At 32.6% G+C, this 26,773-nt stretch overlaps 1 protein-coding gene across 1 annotated transcript; it reads right to left on the bottom strand.

Moving 5' to 3' along the window:
- Window positions 1-9,057: 9,057 nt before the first annotated feature.
- LOC139843706 (nucleoside diphosphate kinase B) lies at window positions 9,058-11,543 on the bottom strand. Its single transcript, XM_071833850.1, has 4 exons — window positions 11,385-11,543; window positions 10,857-10,905; window positions 9,518-9,749; window positions 9,058-9,325 (listed from the first exon to the last, which is right to left on the bottom strand). Exons 1-4 carry the CDS (start codon window positions 11,433-11,435, stop codon window positions 9,211-9,213), a joined length of 447 nt encoding a protein of 148 aa, XP_071689951.1. The 5' UTR covers window positions 11,436-11,543; the 3' UTR covers window positions 9,058-9,210.
- Window positions 11,544-26,773: the final 15,230 nt, after the last annotated feature.

Genomic DNA, 26,773 nt, shown 5'->3' on the forward strand with positions numbered 1-26,773 from the left:
AGAAATGTGTACTGTATTTAAAAGATATCGCATGTACATTACAGGTGGGTATAGGATTCGGGCCCATTTGTACTATGCAGCATTTAAATCTTGTGGTCTATCAAAATGATGAATTTTATTGTTTTATGATAAACTTATGAACTCACCAACCTTTTGGTTGACACTTGAAAGCATGTTTATTCTCAGGTACGAAAGAAACCTTTTGCTGTGCATTTGCTCATTTTAAAGACATTATTTGGAGTCGATCATCGCAATGGGACCAGATGTTGGTGACTTCGTCCAGATGGATTAGGACGGGGTATGACACTTCGAAGTTTATATATTTATACAGACGAGATGTTCTGTTTTGGGGATATTACTTATGCGCATTATATGTTAAGGTCGGTTACCAAGCCAAGCAATGAATGAAAAGTGAATGTTATGTATCGAGAGAATGATTTTATACACAGGTTATGTGTATGATATTTTTGTACACGAGATATGTGTACGGTTACTAAGATTTATGAAAATGGTTTCGTACACGAGATCGATGTAATGTATTTGAATCTTGTGGTCTATCAAAATGATGAATTTTATTGTTTACGATAAACTTATGAACTCACCAACCTTATGGTTGACACTTTAAAGCATGTTTAATCTCATGTATGAAAGAAATCTTCCGTTGTGCATTTGCTCATTCTATAGATATTACCTGGAGTCATTCATGACATATTTCAAAAGACGTTGCATTCGAGTCGTTGAGTTCATCAATATTATTACTAGGTCAATTATAGTTGGATATATTATGAAATGGTTTGCATGTCGTCAACTTTCGATGTAATGAATGTTTGTATTTTAAAAACGAATGCAATGTTTGTAAAATGTATCATTTAGAGGTCAAGTACCTCGCGATGTAATCATATGTTATTGTATTCATTCTTATGGATTAGGACGGGTCTTTACATCAAGGTTAGAAAGACACGAATCAAAGGTATTACCAAAGACTGAGAAGTCATCCATGAAGACTTCCATACAACGTTCAATCATGTCGTAGAATATTTCTACCATGCATCGCTGAAATGTAGCTGGTGCATTGTATAACCCAAAGGGCATGCGTCGATAGGCAAATGTTCCATAAGGACGGGTAATGGTTGTTTTTTCTTGGTCCTTTGGATCGAGGGGAATTTGAAAGTAGCCCGGAAAATCATCAAGGAAATAATAGTACTCATTTCCTTATAGACGTTCCAACATTTGATCGATGAATGGTAATGGAAAATGATCATTTCGGGTTACATCATTTAGTTTACGATAATCTATGCAAACCCTGCAATCAGTGACCTCCCGTATTAGAATAAGTTCATTATTCTCATTTTGAATTACGGTCGTTCCTCCTTTCTTAGGTACAACTTGAACAGGACTGACCCACGGTGAATAGGAAATGGGATAGATCAGAAAGGCGTCCAGAAGTTTGAGTACTTCTTTCTTGACGACTTTTTGAATCATGGGGTTGACCCTTCTTTGCCTCTGAACTGATGGTTTGAAATCCTCTTCCATGAAGATCTTATGGGTACAATAATTGGAATTGATTCCTTTTATGTCGGAAATTTTCCAAGCAATTGCCTTCTTATGTTATTTCAAAATCTGAATCAATTTCGCCTTTTCTTGTGATGTGAGGTCTTTCGAAATGATTACGGGGAGTTGCGATTCTCCTTCTAAGAATGCAAACTCCAGATTGTCGGGTAACTTCTTCAATTCCAATTTCAGAGGTTCCTCGATAGATGGCTTCATTCTAGCTATTTCCTCTCGGTTTTATGAGTCATATCTCTCCTGAAATTTTGATTCTTCTTTAATAGCGGTTACTGATGCTATCTAGTCTTTGGTCTTAGAAATTGTCCTTCTTAAGGCTTCCTCTTCAGAAACGTCTTCTTTAGTATCGAAGGTTGGTTCAGGAATTTCAACATAATCCTCTTTTGACGGGGGTTCCTGAAATACCGAAATGAAAACTGTCTCTTTATTTGGTCTTCTCCTTAACAGAGGTAGGGGAATGCCTTTTCCTAGTGGTGCTATCTGGATAGTCTTGCCAAGAAAATTACTTTCGGAGAGGGAAGATTTATGTTGACTAAGGTTTATGGCTGAATGGATGTCGAGATTTTCTTCAGGAGGTGTGAAGAATAGATCCTTAGAAATTTGATCTTGACTACATATAGCCATGGTTTCCTCCAGGTATTCATTGACGAGTTCTTGAAAAGAATAAGTGATATTGATATCTTCTTCGCGAGGTTGGCTCATGTGTCAGTCGACATTGAATGTGACTTCTTCACTACCAACTCTTAATTTCAACGATTTCTAGTAAACATCAATTATGGCTTTGGCAGTATTCAAGAATGGTGTGCCAAGTATGAGTGGGACCTTCGTGTCTTCCTCAGTATCCATAATGACAAAATCGATGGGGAATGCGAACTTATCCACTCTGACTAGGACATCTTCAGCTATTCCTCGAGGAATCTTAACTGATCTGTCCGCGAGTTGGATAGTCATTCTGGCAGGTCTTACGTCATTTAATCCAAGATTTTTGAATAATGAATAGGGCATTAGGTTTACACTGGCTCCTAAGTCTGCTAACGCATTGCTAATTTGGACATCTTGCAGGTAGCAAGGTACCGTAAATCTTCCTGTATCTCCTAACTTAGGGGGAATACCATGTTGTAACACTAATGAACATTTTTCACTTAAGGGTAAGCTAACTATCTCTCTTAATCTCTCTTTGTTTGAAAGCAGTTCTTTGAAAAATTTAGCGCAGTTTGGCATTTCTACTAAAGCATCTATTAGTCATACATTTAAATGCAGATTCTTGATAATATCCCAATACTTAGCGAATTGCGCTTCTTGTTTTTCCTTCCTAAGCCTACCTGGGAAAGGTATGCGGGTGCAGAATAATTTCTGGGGCCTTAGGAGAGATAGGTTCCGGTGGATTGACAACAGGGTCAATTGACACAAGTTCCTTATTGAAAAAATCTTGTATGGGTATATTAACAGTTGTTTCCTTCCCACCTCTAGTAATTACTAGGGTATCAAACTCACTACACTCTATATCAACTTTAATGGTTAAACGTTTGAGCGTAAGTTTAAAATTGGTTATTAATTCTTCAAAAGTCTTTATCAAAGTACCGAACTTATTTTGACATTCCACGACTTGAAGGTTTATCATGTATTGCTTTTTCATAAATATAACTAAAATTTCCTTAGAGTGTAGAGTAGGTTGGTGTACTGGGAGGATTATATTATGGTTCGAGCTATTTTGCTGTTTATCTGCCCATCTAGGGTAAGGATACCTTAGATTGGTTCTAGTAGCATCGGAACTTTTTGGAATTGGTAAATTTGAAGAGTGAGGGTGAGATCTTGTAACCTAGTTTCCAGCATTTTTACCGTATGAGCGAAGACGTCATCCTTCTTAGCAGCTTCATTGCTCCAATCTTCCTGTTGTGCAACTATTGTGTCTAAGAGATTCCGTGCTTCGTCTGCTGTTCGTGACATGAAGTTGCCTTGCGAGGCCATGTCTAGGAGAGACTTATCATCCTTGGTCAAACCATTGTAAAGCATACAGATTATGTCTGCTCGACTTAACGAATGATTCAGACATCTTTTAAGCATCACCTTTACTCTATTTCATGCTAGACATAATGACTCATTTTCTTTTTGAGAAAAGTTTGTGATGTCATTTCTTATACAGGTTTCCAGGGAGGGTGGATAAAATTTGTTTAAAAAACTTGGTGGCTAGTTCCTCCCATGAATGTATTGAATTCGGGTTAAGCTCGTCAAACCATGTTAAAGCGCGTGTAGACAGAGAATATTGAAAAAGATGAAGTTTTAAAAAGTTTTTCTCGTTTTCTTCCTTCTTAAAAGAGTCAACCAGACTGATAAATTTGTTTAAATGAAAGTTTGGATCGTCAGTCGGTAATCCTTGAAATTTACAGATCATACTGACCAGTTTGATCATGTGTGAACTGATTTCAGGAATTCCTTCGGTTCCTAAGGTGATTGTTCCTCCTCTTTCTTCTAAGCATGACTTATGCATAGAAACAAGGGTATTTTGATGTTCCATCTTTTTAGATTTTTTTGTTTAAAAAGACTTGAAAAATAACTTTTAGAAAATATTAATTGACTAAAAGGATCGATAATTTAATAAAAACAATTATTCTTGAAATTCGGTCGCTAACCCTATCGGATATTTCAACTTATAGGACTTCTTACAGATTATTTTGTATCTAGGTGGCCAGGCCGACTACAGAGAGGCAGGATCCTTTTAGTTCCAATATAATTGGAGACTGTTCGGAAAATCCAACAACCAAGTCCGTGTATAATTGTCTTTCTTAGACACCACCAAACAATACTTTCGTCATTTAAGATCTTTCTCAATCAAAATATTCGATCCCCGGCAGCGGCGCCAGAAAACTCTGATATCACTACTAAGATACGATCGAAATGGGCGGTTTTATTCGTGCGGTGTCGTTTGGTCGCAGGACGTCAGAATCAGCTGATCAGAGTAGCGAACAGTGGTTTGTTTATTTATATTGTGCGGGGCCTAAATTTACTTTTAACTTTCTAGGATGTAGAAGGTGTAAGTTAACCTAGGGTCGTGTTTTTGAATGGATTAACGAATTGAAGATCAAGTGGATAATTGTCTTTTAGTTAAATTACCTAGATAAAGGATAGTAGTTGGTTTAAGCTAATGGTCCTAATTGCGGAAAAGTAAATAAAGTGGAATGATATCCAGAGTATGCAGATCAGGGAAATGTTGACCAAGATATTAGTTTTGGGTTAGGGAAAGGTAATTATGTTTAAGTTAAGACTATGTTTGGAAAGGTGTAGATCTGGTTGGATGAGCCAATTACACAGACCTACTTATCTCTAAATTCTCGGAGTTCTCGTTGAGTAGTGAAAAGTATGTCACTTGGTTGTATAATTGAAAGGTAACAATACCTTGGAGGTTATCCTCAGTAAAGTACTAGGTTTATTAGTGAGTTGAGCTCTAATCTTAACCCTCGTTATCAGTTTAGTTAACTGAGTAACAACAGGCCGTGTTGATTGAACACTGATCACAAACGGAAGGAGTCTGTCGGTTTAAGTTGGGAAAACCTTAATTGAAAACTAACAACCATTTCATCATACTATGAGATCATACCAATCCAAACATTATACAGCATTACAGTTGATATAATGAAAGTAAAGCAGATAGAAACCTAATATATACCTAGACAGTGGATATGACTTAGTCCTAGGACAACAATCAAACAAGAACATGCAATAGGTTTGGGTCATACAGTCAAGGTACTAACTAGATCTTAACAGCTCCTAAGAAGTCTCTTTGGAATAGTCAATAGGTATACTAGGTCATTGATGTCTCAATTCCTAAGTTCCGTGTCCTAAAAGCGCATTAGATGCCTCTCGAAAACTCCGGCCATACCGAGTTCATAGAATCTTCAGGTACGGTATAACCAGGGGTCTTAATCCTATGAAGTAGCTAAGTTCATATAGGTGGACAAGTCCTGATCACAACCTAGGTTGGTCAATTCTTAAGATGCTAGCATACAGATCTACCAAACTCACAAGTTCAGTATTGCGACAGTAACCGTACTAAATTAACATAATTACGCTAACCCAAACTTCTATCATGGCAACATACAGATTAATTAAGCTATCATGGTAATATCGGAACGCATTATTAAACATAAAAGGTAAGCATACATGTTTAATACAAAGGACAAGCGTTTCGGATAAAAACGTGAAAAGGCTGAAGAAATCTGCCCGAGATCGCAGGGACTCGCCGGGATATCCTCCAGAAAATAAAAGCTAAGCTAGCTACTATTAAAAACTAACTAAAAAGCTTGAAAATATAAAATGAATTGCAAATTGAGTGTGTTGAAATGGATGGAAAGAGCCCTTTAAATAGACTTGAAATTTGCCAGCAAACGGCTGGCTGGCCATTTGGCAGGCCATTTCGCTAGCCGTTTGCTGAGCCCGTTTGACCAGATCAGCCATTTGTTGTGCCCGTTTTCTTGACCCATGTGGCAAGCCATTTGTTATAGTGGCAAGCTGTTTGGCAGCCGTTTGGCAAGCCGTTTGGCTTGCTGATTGCTGGATCGTAACTTGATTTCTTGTCTTTCACCGTTTTCGCTCTAGAATCTTAGTTTTAGCTCCGTTTTACTTGATTCTTTTTGCATTGCCTTCATAATCACTTGATCTATAAAATCAACTGACAACGCGATAATTTTTCTGACAAAGCTTAAAACTTTATTGATTTAGGGCTTAATATTGAGGGTAAAAACGTGAATTTTGGCCGATATCAGGCGGCTTAGTGAAATTAAAGTCTTTGTAACTAAACCCACTACTGCGGGGAACCCCTAGATTAAGCTATCCTTCTTCAACACCTTCTTCACCTCGAGGCTTTGGAACCCTCTTATCAAACTCCTCCCTTACCACCACGCTCTTGATCTCTAAGGTGATCGGTTATTTGTTCCTCAATAGTCTCTTGAAGAACCTCTTTGACCTTCCTGGTAAACACCGAGGAATAACTTCCAATCGAGGCCTCAATCTTGGCCGTAAGATCATCATCGTTATTCACATCCTCATTACTCTGACCCTCATGATCCACTCCACTTCGAGTCCTTATTCTATAATTTAAAATAGGTTAGATCACAAAAAAGACACGCCAAAACACTTAACAACCCCATCTTGCTTGATGCTCGTCGTACTTCATTCATTTGACACGACGTACAGCCGTACTAATGGTGGCCAATCATTAATACACTTGCACATCCCATCAAACTCCTTGATATAACGACCATATCACTTGTCGTTAACCGAACAGAGTTTGGAACTTTCTCAGTAGGCTCATTTTTTGGGTTTATCGGATACGAGGGTTTTCTTTGATTTGCAGGCCTCGGGTTAGGTGTTCTTGGGTTTCTCGATGAACGTTTTGGTTGCGCGATTATCGAGGAGTGTCAGATGCGGGGTCGGATATGGGATCGGTTTTATACGTGTGTTTTAGGTTTAAGTATGGTGGTCGTTGTCTGTTTGTACTTTCAGTTACAATTCCAATTGTGCTCGCTCTGGTTTTAATGTTGTCGTCCAGTTTGTGTAGGACGCAGAGCGAGATTCAATGAGTTTTGGTTGGTTGTGGTCAAGTACTCTCACTATAGGTCGTTAAGATCTGCTTTGTATCACCACCGGTTCTTTGAACCTATTATATATATATATATATATATATATATATATATATATATATATATATATATATATATATATATATATATATATATATATATATATATATATATATTGTCAAAAAAAAAAAAAAAAAAAAAAAAAAAAAGATCTACTATATGCTTCAACTAGTATGAATGTGATTAGAAATATAAACACTCAAAGTGTAACTGCATTTGTATCACCTACTGAACAAACAAAAAATTACATTGGGAATATTTAATCTCATTGATATCACAATTAATAAACTTGTGTAACATTTTTAATTGAGTTAATTATATCATTGGTATTTGTGATTTATTCAAAGTTATACCATTAGTCTTTATCTTTTAAAATTTATACGGGTAGTCCTTATGGTTTTTAAAATGCACAATGGTGGTCTTAAACTAACGTCAATTAATTGATTATCTGGACACATTAACCGGCATTGAAGTTAGGACTACTGCCGTACATTATTAAAATCATATTATTAAAATCATAGTACTACCTATGATACAATGAACTCATGAAATTCAATTGTAAAAATTTTACGGGGTATTTTTTCCAACCCAACAGCTTGACAAATCAGATAAAACTACTTTGCATACATGCAAACCATCGTAACCATCCACCTACATTTGCAGATCTCCGGCTAAAATTAGGGTTTCACAAACTTATGAATCCCCAAAATCGCCCGAAATATGGACCAATCCTTTTTAATCATGCTCATTAACCACCACCGGGTTTTAACGCAACACTGACGTGGGTTCCAACTAACCCGGATACTCCGATGGCTAAAACGAAAAACACATTTCGGCTTCGAATCCGGGCTAAAGATCTGACGTGGTTTTCCCAAGCGGGTCCGCCCCAAGAATTTGTCTTTAAAGATCTACGAGAACGATCTAACGGTAAGGGATGTGATACTCACACACTAGTTTTTAATCCACACACACCTTTTAAAAACCACAGGGACTATCGATGTAGTTTTAAAAAGAAAAGGATTACCGGTATAATTTGAAGTAAACGACAAGGACCAATGATATAATTAACTCTTTTTAATTATGTACCAGTTGACGGATACACCTAATAATCAAGTAAAACTCATGTAGATGTAGATGCAAACTCATATTCAAAGGTATTCTGTAAACATTTAAGTCTGATATCTTCACATCATGTTATCATTAAAAACAATTAGGTTTGGTTTGATGGTGCTTGTTAACTCCCTATCCATGTGACATTTTCAGTATTGCTGAATACGCAGATGTGTGTATTATGATGGTTTTTTCTTTTTCTTTAGCAAAAAACAAAATTAAAAAAGTAAAAGGAAATTTTATCCGAAGATGAAAGAATTCGAACGGCAAAACATCCCATCTATCCAAGTCGGAGTAACAAACTGGTCGAACTATCCAAGACCTACAAGAACTAACAAGACAAGACGATAAAAACAGAGACGCGTCAAACCTACAACCAAACAACAATACACCAAAACAAGCTAAACCGTCGAGCCATCTGTATATACAAAGTTGTCAATAAAACAACCAAACTTATCAGCGACCAAGGTTACCTTTCTTACATAGTACCACCCATTTTAGACACACGCATCAAAACACATACACACATTGTTGAGCAAGAAGAAAATAGATGATTCAAACCAGAATTACAAAATGCATCAAAACACACCAATTTAGACACTCGTATAATTTACTCAATTGTTATAATTGAAATTCATGCTTTTTTATGGCTTAATCATCCATTCAAGCTCTAAACAGGCGGAGAGTAACAAGAAAACAGCACACAATCAAATGACACAAAAACAGGAAACGCATACAAATCAAATCAGCAGAACATCAACGATAGAAACTAGATTACCAAAAACTTCCTCACAACTTAAAATCCATAATAAGGCAAAACAAGTTCACAATAGATAACACACTCATAATAGTAAAACTGGTAAAGTGGTGGTTTTATCATAAGCTTAATATCACACACTTATTCGTAGATCCATGGGTGAACGCAGCTTGACCAGCTAGCAGTACCCTCCGGAAACCACAAAGAAATCTCCTTTCTTGCACTTTCAACAGCATCACTACCGTGAATCACATTTCTGCACGTCCAAACAGATAATAAAATCTTAGCATGCATAAAAGAGAATAACATTAACAAACTAATATGATATAAAAACATAAAAAACACAACTAGTAAAACTTGCACATGACAAGAAACAATAACAATCAAAGTCAATTTAGAATGCCATATTAGTCAAAAGTGGTGCTCAAACTTTGACAATTAACCGTACCTGCCAATGTCGATTGCAAAATCACCACGAATGGTGCCAGGGGCAGATTCAGCTGGGTTGGTAGCACCGATGATCTTGCGGCCAGTGGTGACGACATTTTTGCCCTCCCAAACCATAGCAACAACAGGTCCAGATATAATGTACTCAACTAGCCCATTAAAGAAAGGCTTTGAAGACAAATCAGCATAATGCTTCTCAGCAAAAGCTTGGTCAACGGTCAAAAACTTCAATCCTAAAATAACAAATGCCACGGTTTGTGATTTTTTATTAATGAATCATTATGCTTCTTGTTAACATTTGGGCCAGTAATAAAATGGTAAGTTAGGAGCATCATTTTTAAACGATCTAGACCTATTTGATAGCATAAACAATATAAGTAATGATGAGACAAATTTTTTTTGAAAAAAAAAAAAAAAAAAAAAAAAATCAAAATATGGAAGTAAGAAAACATCCACAACTTTGTTTATCAAGAATAATGACAGTTATTAAATACAACTTCCATGGCGCTCAAAATATAAATATAAATACATATAAAACAAACACATAAGTACTGACAAAGATTACTTAAAACAAAGATGATCATCATTCCAAGTAACTAGCGTAGCCAAAAAATGAATTAAAACAAACACATCAACTAGTACTTGTTTAATACCAAGTGTTACCCTTTTTACGGGTAACAAGTACATCACAGATAAGAATGTATAAATAAGTATGTGATCATACATAACTTGGCAATTATATCTTTACACAGAACAATTTGACATTGAACTATGTTTATGATACCAATTAACAATACAGCAAAACTAATAGATAACCAAACTAAAAGCCATCAATACATTGGGTTTATGATTCCAATTAACACGACAGCAAAATCATTAACAGCATTACTAAAAGTCAACAATATAGCTTCAAGGTTCAAATTAGTATTTTCTAATTGGTTGTTGAAATAAACATATTTATCACCAACTCAAACTCATCAAAAAGATTGTAAAAACATAGTAATATTCAGTCATAAAAGTTAAAAGAACAGCGGGAGCGTTTAAAAACACAAGTAAATCTTAAGATCCTAAACTAATTTTTAAAACTTTTAATAATTCTGATTTTTAACAGTGAATTATCACGTCCAAAAAAAACTGATAGTTCATCCTCCCAATACGCATTTTGTTACTTCAATTTTAAATGATCATACAATAACAAGTTATTAAACACATAAGATGAACACAATGAAACAATATATCATCATTTGGATGGGCCATTAGTCCAATTATCTATAATCTTTATGTGAATGTAAATGTGACAGTGATAATAGACCGACAAAGTAATCAAGTAAAAATTGTACCTTTTAATGAGAAACCCTTCTTCTCAAATCTACCAATGATTTCACCAACCTATTAACAAAAGCAAACCCAATTACATTATCTAGTAAAAAATATCAAATTAAACAATAATTGTCATTTATCATCATTATCTAGTAAAAAAGCAAAAATTTAACAAATACTGAACAAATAAACAATCCTAATTTGAACATCATGCAGTAAAACTTGTACACCACAAAAGTTTATAAGTTTATGTCTGTGAATAGAGCAATGTCCACTTTGTTCTTAAATCAATCAAATTTCAAGAAAGCCCACACCCATAAATAAAAATTCGAACTTCATTTTTAACAAAACAAAGTATGAGAGTGGTAATTTTAACACTAAAACCCATAAAAACATAAACTTTTTTAAACCCACTCAAAAGATTCAACCAAAATACAACAGGATTCAAATAATAAATAACTTATTGAGAATAGTAACTCATGTATATATATATATATATATATATATATATATATATATAACGACAAAGGGAAAGATAGAAGGCTTACAAGTCCTCTTTGAACACCATCAGGCTTAATCATGATAAAGGTTTGCTCCATCTTAAACTGTTATGAAAGGGTTTTCTTTTTTAGGAATTGAAAGGGATGAAAGATATACGGTGGTGGTTTGTAGAAAAAGAGATGAATTTATATCGCCTGAGTGGTCCAACACGGGTCAAATAGTAAACCCTAACCCTATATTATTTCTAGGCATATTCTTTTATGTGGGTTCTTACGGTTTTGGCCCAATTAGGCTTTCTGTTTAGACGATGGTTCTAGAAAGAAACTGTGAAGGAGTTCGCAAGAACTCTTTGAGTTCCTAGTCTTTATTATGGATGGCAGAAATACCGGTAGTCAATGAAAAAAATTTAAAACTCAATATTTTTGTGTCGGGTTCAAGTTTGAATGTACAGATTTAGGATCGAATATAAGGATGATTTTAAATGTTTGTACGTGTCTGGAAACGGTTTGGATACAAACTCGTATACCCGAACTGATGGAGATTTCAAATTCAATAATAGTAAAAGTTAATAACGAGTAAAACAAATCCGCGCTCCACTGCGGGGTTGTTTTAGACGGTTAATGTTGGTAATTTTCATCGGTTAGTATGGTTAATCGAATGTTTAAAAAATAAATGAATGAAAAAGGAAGTGAAAAAAATGTTGTAAATAAAGAAATTTTGCGGCTCTTCTAGAAGGCCGATCACTACATAAAGAAATTCATATACCAGTTATGAGCGATAAAGGTGTCCAAATTTGTCTAAACGTTATAGAAAGTAGCATGCATTGAACTTGGACTTTTTAGCCCGTACATACTTCTTGCATTTTCTTTTATATTTAGTTAATTTAATCAAAATGTAAATGTAGTAATCCTGCTCATTAAAAGACGAAATGTAACGACCCAACCCGTTATATTAAGAAAAACGTGCATATTTTTTTTAAATACAACAAGTCGTTATACACATCGAGCTATCGCATCATTAATTAATTGTTTCATGTTCAAAAGGCGCATACATCTTAATTAAAAGTTTACATCAACATTCGGGTTCAATGACCAATTTTACAATTTCCAAAAATGTAAGTTTCGACCGATTAGTTTAAGTTCCAAACATCACTAGAGCATGGGTTTGAGGTTAAACTACCAAAACATTAGGCCGAACTTCCAAAAGCATCCACAAGGCACTAAATGGGGAAAGCCTAGTCCACAACTTTACCCTTGCCACGATCCGCGCCCGCATCTAAAAAATAGAAACAACGAGAGGGTAAGCTAAAGCTTAGTGAATGCAATAATTATACACATACATATATAATTTACCTACTTGCAATCACCTACACAATTTCCTCATAAACGCTAGCAAATTTATATAGCATACCATCGCAAATTATAACGCTAAACCTTCAAGACTACAAGCTAGCACAAACAATAGCATATATAACTCGAACAATACAACATGCTACACTACAACACATAACCATGGTTAACCATTCGCACCCGGGGATGGTATTCGAATTTCCCATCGGTGTTCATAACAACCGTTAGTGTACAACGACATATATCACTAACCCTTGGGCGGTAACGACAACACATATCCGTTCATAACAATCGTTAGTGTACAACGACATATATCACTAACTCATGGGCGGTATAGACGACACATATCCATCCTACACAAATAAATACATTATATACATACACGTATAATTATTCCACTCACCTTGCCGTCTTTGTGAGATTCCAACAATAAACTTGCAACCTTCAAAGCAAGTCACCTAATACAATTAATGCCCAATTAATACACATAACAAGTTGAACTATATACCAACTAACCTCACTAGTGCATTTATGACCCAAAAAGGTATTTATGACCCATTTGCACTAGAATCACCCAATGAGGTCAAAGTCCACAACTAATCACTAAAGCTAGTGATTAAAGTCTAATAACACCAACTAACACAAGTTAGGGTATTTTCATGCCCAATTTAACCCACTAGGTCAAACTTACCCATTTGACCCATTTCAAGTCAATCATGACCCAAATAACAAATCTTTCACTAACACCTAAGTGTGCTAGTGATTCAACAATACAAATAACCCTACCACTTCAAATTTCATGGCAAAACCCTAGATTTCAAACCTTAGGGTTTCCATTCATCAAGTTCACCCCAAAATCGCCCATTAAACCCTAAAATGTGTCAAACCCCGTCCTAATCCGTCTGGACGAAGTCACCAACATCTGGTTCCATTGCGATGATCGACTTCAAATAATGTCTTTACAATGAGCAAATGCACAGCGGAAGATTTCTTTCATACCTGAGAATAAACATGCTTTCAAGTGTCAACCAAAAGGTTGGTGAGTTCATAGGTTTATCATAAAATAATAAAATTCATCATTTTGATAGACCACAAGATTTAAATCCTGCATGGTACAAATGGGCCCGAATCCTATACCCACCTGTAATGTACATGCTATATCTTTTAAATACAATATATCTTTCTCGTACGAAACCATTTTCATAAATCATAGTACACATATCTTGTGCACAAAAATAACATACACATAACCTGTGTATAAAATCATTCTCTCGATACATAACATTCATATCAATTGGTGGCAATTATCATGTCCACATAATTCAATGGTGGTAATTATCATGTCCACATAATTCAATAGTGGCAATTATCATGTCCACATAATTCAATAATAATCCGCAGAACTTCTGTCTGCATAATAATTCATTCGAGGAATGTTTTGCTTGTGTCTATCTCGTCAAACATTTATAAAAGCATTTCATGTATTCGCAGTTCAAAATATATTTCAAAAGCATTTAAATAAGCAGTTGTAAAAACAGCGCATGTATTCTCAGTCCCAAAAATGTAAAGAGTAAAAGGGAGCAAATGAAACTCACGCATATAAATATTGTAAAACAGTTAATAAAGCATTTGCATGTATTCTCAGCCCAAAAATGTAATAAGTAAAAAGGGAGAAAATGAAACTCACGCATATAAATATTGTAAAATAGTTAATAAAGCATTTGCATGTATTCTCAGCCCAAAAATGTAAAGAGTAAAAGGGATCAAATGAAACTCACCTAATGTATTTTGTAGTAAAAATACATAGAACGACATTGAACAAGTATAGGGTTGGCCTCGGATTCACGAACCTATATCATTTATATATATTAACACCTTTAATTGTAATCGAACAGATTTATATATTATAAGTGTTATCTTAGTAGATTAGGTGTTTCCTTAGTAACTTAATTAAATATATTTATTTTGTATACTTTAAAGAAATAAAAATATTAATATATAATTTTGTTAAGTATATATTTTTATATGACTAATTTTTATAGTCATATTCATAGTAATTTTAATAGTAGTATTGATAATAGTAATATAGTTATAATGATAATAATAATAATACTGGTAATAAAAATAATAATAATAATAATAATATTAATAATAGTGATAATAATAGTAGTAATAATAATAATAATAATAATAATAATAATAATAATAATAATAATAATAATAAAATGTAAATTTTAATAAGGATAATAACTTTACTAAAAATGTTAAATTTTAATAAAATGATAGGTTTAATAAAAATGATACTTTGATAATTTTAGTTAAAATGATACTTTTAATAGAAATGATAATAATAATAATTTTTAATAATAATAAAAATGATAACTTTTGTAAAAACAATAATAATAATAATAATAGTAATAATAATAACAATCTTATTACTAATGATAATATTAATAATATTATTACTTAATGATATTACTAGTAAGGATAATAATATTAGTAATAATAATAATAATAATAATAATCCTAATTGTAATTATAATACTTATATTAATAATAACGATAATGATAATACTCTTAATTTATTTAATGATAATGATACTTCTAATATATTAGTAGTAATGACAATTATCATAATAATAATAACGATAACTAATAATAATAATAATAATAATAATAATAATAATAATAATAATAATAATAATAATAATAATAATAATAATAATATTAATACTAATAACTTGATAAATGAACTACCTTCAAGACTCCAAAAAGAATAATAAACTGTCCAAGCCGGGAGTTGAACCCAAGACCTTTTGCTAACTCGAAAATCCGCCTAACCATTCCTCCATTTAAACATTTCTGATTTTTATTACTTAACTAATATATAAAACCTCTCGGCCCAAATTAACTAGTCCAACATGCAAGTACACTTACAACCTTAAAAGCCCAATAATAGCGTGATCCATCAACGGTTTAAATGGCCCAATAACAAAATGATGGCCTGCGGCCCAACATAAAATCATAAGCCCGACATATTGTCCAATATGTTAAACCCAATCTTGGTTCGTGATATGTAGGGTTTTAAAACAGCTCGATTGTCTTTTCTTTTTGGTGGGTTTCTGTCGACAGCGGAAGGAAACAGGAACCACAAAAACATTGTTTTCTCCTTTACAACTCATCAAGAACTTTATTCGATCATTAATATTCTTACATCAACATCGCTGTTATCATTAATAATGTTATGAAAATAATAACATATCCTTATTATCTTCATCTGCGAAAACAGTAACAGGATTTTAAAGGCTGCAGTAGCAGTTAATCGAACAAGATGAGAGGAAAAAAAAAATACGTGCAGCAGCAGATTGTGAGTGTCTTGTGAAGTCTTCGACAAAATGTTTGTAGTATTTGGAATTTGTGTTGTTAAAGTAGTGGTTGTGATGATAGTGAAGGTTGTTTTGTGTTTCGAATGAAAACAGAAAGAGAAAAATAAAAGGGTGAAGGTGGTTCATTAGGTGTTGGTTTACACAGGAAAAAAAAATTAGTCGCAGGTATAGCAACAATTTAGATATTAACGATGATTTAACTTTTTAAGATCAAACTGTAACAGATAGGTAGAACTAGTTCGATCAGTTTGCAGGAATGGAAAATGGGGTTTGGTGTGGGTTGTTTTTGAGTATGAAAAGAGAAGGAACGTGTGGTGGTTGTCGAGAAACGTACGTTTATTAAACTAATAGGTGTTCGTGGAACCTCATGGATTTCTGTCGTGAAGGGTTAAAGAATATCAATGGGGTATAAGGACGTTGCTATAAACCAACAATTGTCTATCGATCCTTGAATCTATTCTGTCATTCATCCATGACACGTATAAGTTTAGCATAGAATATCTATCACTGAATATCGGGTTTATAAAAGTGATAATGTTGAAAATGGTTGTCTAGTGGTGATCAAAAGATGATGTTGTTAGATGAAGGTGATGGTGTATTGTTTTGAAAAAGAACGTAAAATAACTTTCAATAGTGATGGTTTGATATTCTCATAAAACAACAACAACTATGATGTTATCATGATGATTTAGTATGGTGTTTTTGATCTTGGTTCAATCCGTAATAGGATCTAGGAACGAAAGGAAATAGCAGAGATGGAGTTTTTGGTTAATGTTTAGAAATGGTGATGTTAAATTCTTTTGTTTGAATATGATATTTAGAAATAATTGAAGGCATTGTATGATTTATAAAGATGGTGTAACTCAAATGGATCTTTTATCAACTGCAATTAAAATGGATTATACAAGGATTCAGTTAAATTTTGAACACAGACAAAGACAAATAAAAAATAAAAAGTGAGTAAGATGGCTAACTAATTTTGGACTCTTTAGATTGTGATTGGTACTTGTTTTGCAATCAAAAATAGTTTGATGGCAATGGAAAACTGATTCAGTACCTTCAAATGCTTAAATGCTTATTTTTATATAAATAATACTATTAATTTGATAATTGTAATTATATTAATAATGATTAAAATAAATAATATTAATAATAACACTATTATTAATAAATTTAATGATATAAATAATAATAATAATGAATATGAAAATATTAATAACAATATTGAATTAATGCTAATAATAATAATGATAAAAGTAAAAATAATGATAATTATGATAATAATCATAATATTTATAATTCTTAATACTAATTATACTAATATTTATAATATTAATTATTAATAATTACATCATATAATATATTTCAAATTATATATATATATATATATATATATATATATATATATATATATATATATATATATATATATATATATATATATATATATATATATATATATATATATATATATATATATATATATATATTTATTTAAATATATACATATCTATTCACAAATAATTGTTCGTGAATCGTCGGGAACGGTCAAAGGTAATTAATTACATGAATATAGATTTCAAAACTTTCGAGACTCAACATTACAGACATTTGCTTATCGTATCGAAATCATATAAAGTTTAAGTTTAAATTTAGTCGGAAATTCCCGGGTCATCACAAAATGCGTCTTACAACAACACCCATAACCAAATCACTAGTCATAAAACAACTAAAAGTTGAAACTCGGAATTAACACTTACCACTACTATCGAATCGTAGCTAAGAACGAGGAGAACAAATTTCCTTCTTGCTCCAAAGATCGAATCACAAATATTCACCTTCAAATCTCACTTTGAATCTAAGAGGGTTTTATATTTTGAGAGAAAAGGGAGAATGAAAAGAGAAAAGAAATGAAGAAAAAGAGATATGTGGCTCGGATTTAGGGCCACGATCTGATCCACACGGGAAAAGACAAAAATACCCTCGACCTACCCTTTTTAAAACTGAAAATCGGATCAGGCCCGCAGGCATGTCGCGGCGCGACCCCACATTCTCGCGGCGCGGTGTTGTGAGCATTTTTCGAGCTGTTAAACTTGCCACCTGATCTTGATTCTAGCCTAAACCCGCGGCCCGACCTCCCCTCTCCGCGGCGCGACCGTGGGCGTCATTTGTCTAATTTTCGCCAAATTGTTCCAACTATTGTTTACATGACTCGTACACTCCATTCTCGCTTCGTATATACACGTAGACTTCACCACAAAGTCTCACTCGACTTAACACCTTCATAACTATGCACATACTTATATATGTATACATTCTCATATATATATATATATATATATATATATATATATATATATATATATATATATATATATATCGTGTACTCCAATTACATAAGTATATTTATCAATATATACATCTAACATCTTCATGTACATATTTACATATATAACTTACTTGCTACGTACACTTTAGGCCCGAGATTATTATTTGAAATATTCGGATCTTACACGAAAGTTAATTTCATAGGGTTTTGAGATAAGTTATTTTGCATTTTGTAAGTCCAGTATATTTTTACTTTTTGTTTCATTTTTTAACTCTTAAAATCTCCGGGACTTCTTTTTCTCTGACCTTCTTCATCTCTTCAATTTTACTTTGTCATTAAGTCATCTTTTTATATTTTTTATTTTTTTTCTTGTTTGAATCTATTAGTTTATAGTTTGATTATACAAACTCGTAATAATATGAGGCTAAACAGCTAGATCTTATGGTTTAATAGGAGATTAAACATCTAGATCTTAAGTTTTATTGTTTATTATACATAAAGTTCGTTAATTTTCTTAAATGATATTATAGATCAAATCAATATAAAAATATGTATTATAGATCAAATCAATAAAGAGAAAATATTTAAGATACGTAACCATCATAAATCTGACGTTTCAATGCCTTTATTATTTCATTTTCTGTATATTCCATTTTCATTTTTAGTGTGTTTTTACTTAGATCCGAGTTTTTTGTAATCGATGGTGATTGTAGACGGACGTTCATAGAGCTGATAATAGGTGGAATAGGATGGTGGTTGGTATAGTTGAACGACGGTGGGGATTGCAAGAGGTATTGGTGGTACCTGGAGTTTTCCGACGTTAATAGCAGGAAGTAAATGGTGGTGGTGGCCGGATTTCATCACTGTCGAATTTTGTAGACAACTGTTGCTGAAAGTTAAAATGTTGTCCCTTAACTTTTCAGGTATGCATTCTATAACCGCCAAATTGTACTATGTTCATATCAAAGCTCATCTTTTATTAAATACAAAGCCCCAGGTTTAGATCTATTTTTATTTATTGATATGTTTTTTAAATATATATTTTTTATTTTCATATATGTGTTTATATATATATATATATATATATATATATATATATATATATATATATATATATATATATATATATATTTTTTTTTTTTTTTTTTCAGATTTGGGTGATTGTGGTGGTTGCTGGCAGTTGATGTCACCGTAGTTATTGCCAGAAGTAGATGTCGTAGATTATGGTCACTGGCGGTGACAGTGGTGGTTTTCTACGGTGGTAATGGTGATGGTTACTTTAAATGAGTTAAAATTGTGGAGCTGGATGGTGATTGATGGCCGATGTCGAGGTGGTTGGTGGTGGTGGCCGAAGGTAGTCGTGGGTGCTGGCCGAAGGTGGTTGTGGGTGGTGGCCAAAGGTTGCGGTAGGTGGCCAAAGTTTGCGGTAGGTATAGTGGTGGTGGTTGCATGAGTGGAAAAAGCTATAATTTTGTAAATGTAATTGAGAATAATGTGTAATTACTAAGTTACCCTTATGAAGTTGTGAAAAGAAACCGTTGACAATGAATATTGTCTATTATATATGGCATGTGGTTTTAGTCTTCCTAATGTAATAGGTAGTTTACTTATTATTGTATTAGTTAATTTAACCATGATAAATGATATGGAGTTTGCTAGTATATAAAACAACCCCAACCTATTTTACATTTAGTTGAATTAATCTAATATAACAAGTATTTTCACACATTTTCTATTTACATTCTCTTTAGTTCATCTAAACCCACTTACACTAACAATAACAAAACCGATAGACCATAGCTAGATTTGGGACTAACAATTGGTATTAGTAAACAGACCTCAAGTAACTTTATTATAATAGATCTATACAATAAACGAATAGATCTAACAAAATACACACCAGAATCTCTCAAATCTTTTACATAAAAAAATAAACGAACAATCTCAGGAATCAAAGAATAATTACAGACTTCAATAAACAATATGTTTATGAAGATTACAGCACAAAGAATCAATCTCACTTAAACACCAAGAAGATGGATCGAATGAGAGAAGATGAACAAAACCCTAGATGAGAGAAAAATATGAGATCTGATGGATGTGAAATATTTGCAGAATGAATATTCTGATCTGGTGTTGGATATTTTATAATAAATAAAATATCCAATAATTACACCAAGCCCCCTTAACTTCTTTCTTTTATACTTGAGCATTTAAACTTGAAGGAGCAGAAACACAAGAAGTGTTTATTCAACTTTAGCCACAAAATATAATCTTCACAGGAACTAACTCTAGCTGTCATCATTCAAACTGCAACTCTGAAACTTTTGATCAACATCATTTACTTTCAATCTTGAACAACAATACTAAGGATACAGCAACACCTGCACATGCTCATCATAGAGAATAAGAACATAAAAACAAATAAAGAGAATGTTAGAAATCAGATTGTATAATAAGATATATTTTAACATCCCCCCTCAATCTGATTTCTGGAAAAGGTCTTTAAGTTTTAACCCTTCCCACATAAACTTGTGAGAACTAACACCCAAACCTTTTGTAAACACATCTGCTAATTGATTAGCAGAATCAATATTAATGATATTAATAGCACCTGAAGCACACTTATCTCTAACTATATGCAAATCAATATCAAAGTGTTTAGTACGTTCATGAAAAACAGGATTGGCTGCTATTTGAATAGCAGATCTATTATCACAAAATAAATTTACTAGAAGTAAATTTTTAGTTTTAAGTCATTAAAATATTTATAATCCAAAGAATCTCACAAGTAGTAGCAGCCATAGCCCTGTATTCAGATTCTGTAGATGACCTGGATACGGTAGCTTGTTGCTTGCTTTTCTATGATACTAAAGAATTACAAGAAAATATGCAAAAACCTGTTACAGACTTTCTGGAATATAAACTTTTACCCCAATCTGCATCAACATATGCAGACAAAGAAATAACATCTGACCTGGAAATAATCACACCTTTTCCTGGAGACCCTTTGAGATATCTTAAGATTCTCAATGCAAACTTAAGATGTGACATAAGAGGAGCATGCATGAACCTACTTAAACATTGAACAGCAAAAGATATAACTGGTCTAGTAGAAGTAAGATATATTAAATTACCTACCAATTTTTGATATTCAGTAATGTTTGTTAAAGCATGATCATTATCAGATGCAGAACTATTAATTTTCATGTTAATATCCATATGTGCAGATATAGGTTTACTTCCTAACAATCCAAACTCATTAATTAATTCTATGCAATACTTTCTCTGAGACAAACAAACACCTTGATCACATTTTAACACTTCAATACCTAAAAAATACTTTAGTTCTCCTAAATCTTTAATTATAAATTTTATTTTTAAAAAACTTTTAAATTTATCAATTTCAACTTCATTGTTTCCAGTGATTACAATATCATCAACATAAACTAGAAAAGCAACAAAAACATCTTTTTCACTTTTAACAATAATGAATAATCACTTATACTTTGAACAAATCCATTTTCTTTTAAAGCATTTGTTGATCTCATTCCATTGTCTATGTGCTTGCTTTAAACCATATAAAGACTTTATGAGTTTACAAACTTTAGTTTCATTATCAGAAAAATACCCTTGAGGTAAATCCATATACGCTTCCTCATTTAAGTTTCCATATAAAAAAGCATTATTAACATCCAATTGATAAAGTTTCCAATTATTTTGCACAGCAAGAGTGATTAAACATCTAACAGTCACCATTTTAACAACAGGAGAAAAAGTCTCCTCAAAGTCAATGCCCTCTCTTTGACTATAACATTTAGCAACTAATATAGCCTTAATTCTTTCTATTTCTCCTATAGACTTATACTTAATTCTGTATATCCATCTGCACCCAATTTGTAACGACCCTGGATTTTTCAACGTTTATTTATTAATAATTATTATTAATACTTGTGATTAAATGAATGTATTGTCATACATTTATATGTTACCATACTTGACTTTAAATGCCCGAAATGTCTTTGTGACACACGTACATTACACAAATAATATTTTCGAGTATTATTTACATTCATGATTAATTTTATTAATCATTTTAATTAACTAAGGTTATTAGTTAATTACTTGGGCTTCTATTGGATTTATTTGTTAACTAATGGAACTTGAGCTTTTATTAGTGTTAATGGACTTAAGAGCCCACTCTACTCACCTTAATGGACTAATTAGCCCATTACTAGCATACAAGTATTACTTAAGACTTAACAAGATTAGTTATGTGTAAAGAATCTAGTTACTTACACCTTTCCCATGCAAACACCTCTAGTAACCAACTTTTAAGACTTTAACATGCAAGAGACTAGTGAACAATTTTCTTCTCCCTCCCCCATTCAAACCGTCGGCCTTTGTAGGCCATGGGAGCTCAAAATCTTTTTTTTTGTGTTACATATTACTTGTATCTCTTTTCATTTCTCAAACACACATACACTTGTATTCTTTTCTCTCCATTTTTCTCTCTAATTCTTGTAAGTAACAAGCTCATTTCTCTCTTCTTTTCTTTGCTAAAAACCGAACCAAACACCCATAATCATCATCATTTGCTTGTTTGTTATTTGTTCTTGTTTATGGTTTACTTACTTACTAGTTGTTAGTTGTTTACTTACATGTTGCTAAGAACCAAACTATTTAGTTTGCTTCTTCATTTTATCTTGTATTTACAAGAACAAGCAAGAACAAAACTTCATAGTTTATGTTCTACATTTATTGTTTTAAAGATTGTAAGTTCATGTGTTGTAAAGTCATACTTGTGTTCATGAAGTAAACTTAATGTAGCGACCCGACAAAATCGTCATTGACGGCGCCGCTAACTTAGGTCCCGTTACGTGGTCGTAGTCCCTATATGAGACTTGTTTGACCAAAATTATGTCGCATTCATTTGAAAAGTACAAGACTTGCAAAGTTTAGTTTACAAAACAAATGGACAACAAGTTTAAGCTTACAAAAGTATAAAGTATAAATGAAATAACTTGCGACATAATATAAGTTGAAAATCACAGTTGCTATAAATAGCGTAAGTATGTATGCATGCTTGACTCCAAGCAAGTAATCAGAGTGTATGCATGTATGCTCAACCCCAAGCAAGTATGAATGTACGCGGAAGCATGTATCAATTAGCCAAATATGAACCTGAGAAAACATGTAGAAAACTGTCAACGAAAAATGTTGGTGAGATCATAAGTGTATTTGTAAAAGTATGTTTTTGAACCACAAGGTTTAGTATCAAATCGTATACATCTCAAAAGATGTGTTTGTATTAAAGCGTATACATCTCAAAAGATGTTGTTTGTAAACCACAAGATTTAGTATAAAGTGAATATCAAGCGTATACATCCCAAAGGATGTTGTATGTATCACGAGCACCCAATTACCAAAACTTAACTGAATTCTACCTCTGCATATGTAACGACCCGCACTTTTTCGATCGTTCTATACTTATAAGATTAATATTTACATAAATTAAACCTTACCAACATGATAAGCAATCCAAATTTTTGAGACTTATGTTTTCGAAAAGAGTTTTACACAACGTTTGACCGTCTAGTTTGACCGATGATATCACGAACTATACAATATATGATAATTATACGTTTGTGTATATATATGTATATATACATATTTAACATGACCTAAGAATGTTTTAATATCTCATTTTGTATTAATAACAATAAGTTATAAGTATATTTTGAAACTACTAACTTAAGTTTTCAAAACGATAACCATACGTAACGTTATTTGACTTAAATACTTATGACCTATAATGTTTATACATATATCGTATAAGTAATGTATTTAATCACTTTTAAATACTTAAATACATAAAACAATATAAGTATATTTACAAAAGATAACTATATTTGAATCCTCGTTCCGTTTTCTCAAAGATTTCTATACGTATACCTAGGGTATATGTACCCGTATCATACGCAGCTTCTAGATGTATTTACTATTGGTATATACCAATAAAAATCTGCTCCTTAGCAGCCTTAAATGATTAAGAAACATGTGGAACCAACCATTTGTCAAGTAGCATGAATTATTTAGCAAGAAAATAAAGTTAGGTATCTTTTTTTTTCCTTTATAACCTAAAAACGTTTTTATGCATGCACACCATTTCTTCACCATATTTTCTCATACTTACACTTCCATTTCTCTCTCAAAATACTCTTAACTTCATACTTGATCATCTCCAAGCATTTTCCCCATCATTTAGCTTCAAAAACAACACTTAAACCTCATAAGAAAACCTTACAAAAACACTTCAAGAAATCCTTCCAAGAACACCAACTTACTTCCAATCTTTCATCCACTTCCATCACCCTTTTGGTTCTAGGTTCTTACTCCTCTTTTACAAAAACCTTGTCCAAGGAACTTGAGGTAGAATCTATGTTCATAACCTTATTCGATTCATATATATATAGCTATCTTATTTTGTGGTATAAAATTTTAACAACAAGAACATAGTTTGAATGTTTTCAAACTTGTTTGCAAACTAAATAGATCCTTCTAACTTAACTTTTAAAATACTCCAAGACCTGTAATATAACTTAAATATATGCTAATTTAACAAGGTATAACTTGGTTTTTCAAAGATTATCTTAAAAACTGTTTTTACGACGTCGGAGTGCCACCGGGGGCTGTTTTGGGTTGGATAATTAAAAACCATCTTAAACTTTGAATTGGAGGTTTATTTTCTGGAAAAATGATTTTTACTATGAATATGATAACACATAAAAATTTCATGATTTAACTCAAAGTATAAGTATTTTTAGAAAAATAATCATTTAAGGTTGTTTACATGATGGAAAATGATTAACTTCATAAGTTTCACTAAAGTTTGACCTATGCCGTGTGATTTTGAATACAAACTAAGGTATTTAAAGTTCATAGTCTTAAAGAGGGACTCGATCCAAGGAGATGGCAAGTTGAATCAACGAAAACGGAGTTGTAACGAAGAAACTATGACCGAAACAAAATCGGATATCCAAGACTAGTTTAGCCACGAAAATAATTGGGAAAAATTAAATAAATCACATCTTTTTAAGTTAACATGATATTTTATATATATGTACTTATAATTCAATTTTATATGATTCAGGATCACCCGTAAACAACACGAGAAGATTAATCATAAGATCCCATGATTGTACGCAACACGTCATTTGACAACACCGGTACTTTATGTACGCAACACGTCATTTGACAACACCGGTACCGTGGGTCAAGATTAATCTCGACCAATACATATACGATGGGGTTTTATTTATTTCGTTGGGGGTTTTATTTATTTCATTGCGGGTATATTAAACATCTAAAAATGAACCATTAAAATTGAATTACTAACAACGAACTGCTAACTACGGACTAAGGAATTATTCAAAGTATTAAAAGTATAACAAGTATATATATGTGACGTTTGTTTAAAAAGAAAAGGTATTGATATATTATATATGGATAGGTTCGTGATATCAACCGGAGACCAAGTCAAATTATATATATATCTTCAAGACGAAAGTGAGTATATAGTCCCACTTTTAAACTCTAAATATTTCGGGATGAGAATACATGTATTTTATGTTTTACGTTATGGACACAAGTAACTGAAAAATATATTCTACGTTGAGTTGTACCACTGGCATACTTCCCTGTAGCTTGGTAACTGTTATTTACAGCGGTATTGTAAACGCGAATCCTGTTGATAGATCTATCGGGCCTGACAACCCCAACCGGACTGGACGACCAGTATTCAACGGTTGCACAGTACTTCGTTTCGTGACTACACTTGGTACAGTGTAGTAAGATTTCATAATAAAGGGAATATGCGACGTGATTAAATGTTAAGTATGGTTACCAAGTGCTCAACCACTTAGAATATTTTTATTAAACTGTTTATATACGAAATCTTGTGGTCTATATATATATATATTGCTGCCGGCATTAAACCTATATCTCACCAACTTTATGTTGACCTTTTAAAACATGTCTATTCTCAGGTGATTACTAAAGCTTCCGCTGCATTATGTTGAATTTGAGCAGGATCTTGCGTACGCATATTTGTGTCAAAAATAAAACTGCATACCCAAGGATTTGTGTTGTAAAATATGCTCGAAATCGTGTTGTTATCATTATATGTAAAGTTTGTAAGTCGAAGATTATCGCTAAACGATAATCATCTTTTTATTGTCTAAAGCTTGTAACAAAAATAATGGTTATGGTTTGTAATGTATAATATATGCAGTTTCTCTTTTAAAAATGTCGCATATAGAGGTCAATACCTCGCAATGAAATCATACGTTATCTAACACGTTCTTATGGTT

The sequence above is a fragment of the Rutidosis leptorrhynchoides genome, chromosome 4 (assembly GCF_046630445.1).
Source record: "Rutidosis leptorrhynchoides isolate AG116_Rl617_1_P2 chromosome 4, CSIRO_AGI_Rlap_v1, whole genome shotgun sequence".
Classification (NCBI taxonomy): domain Eukaryota; kingdom Viridiplantae; phylum Streptophyta; class Magnoliopsida; order Asterales; family Asteraceae; genus Rutidosis; species Rutidosis leptorrhynchoides.

Excerpts from the sequence above, each read along its gene's own strand:
- LOC139843706 (XM_071833850.1), bottom strand. The coding sequence starts at position 11,435 with ATGGAGCAAACCTTTATCATGATTAAGCCTGATGGTGTTCAAAGAGGA. Across the intron at positions 10,906-11,384 it reads ATGGTGTTCAAAGAGGACTT|GTTGGTGAAATCATTGGTAG; the intron begins GTAAGCCTTCTA and ends TTTTGTTAATAG. Across the intron at positions 9,750-10,856 it reads GAAGGGTTTCTCATTAAAAG|GATTGAAGTTTTTGACCGTT; the intron begins GTACAATTTTTA and ends TTGTTATTTTAG.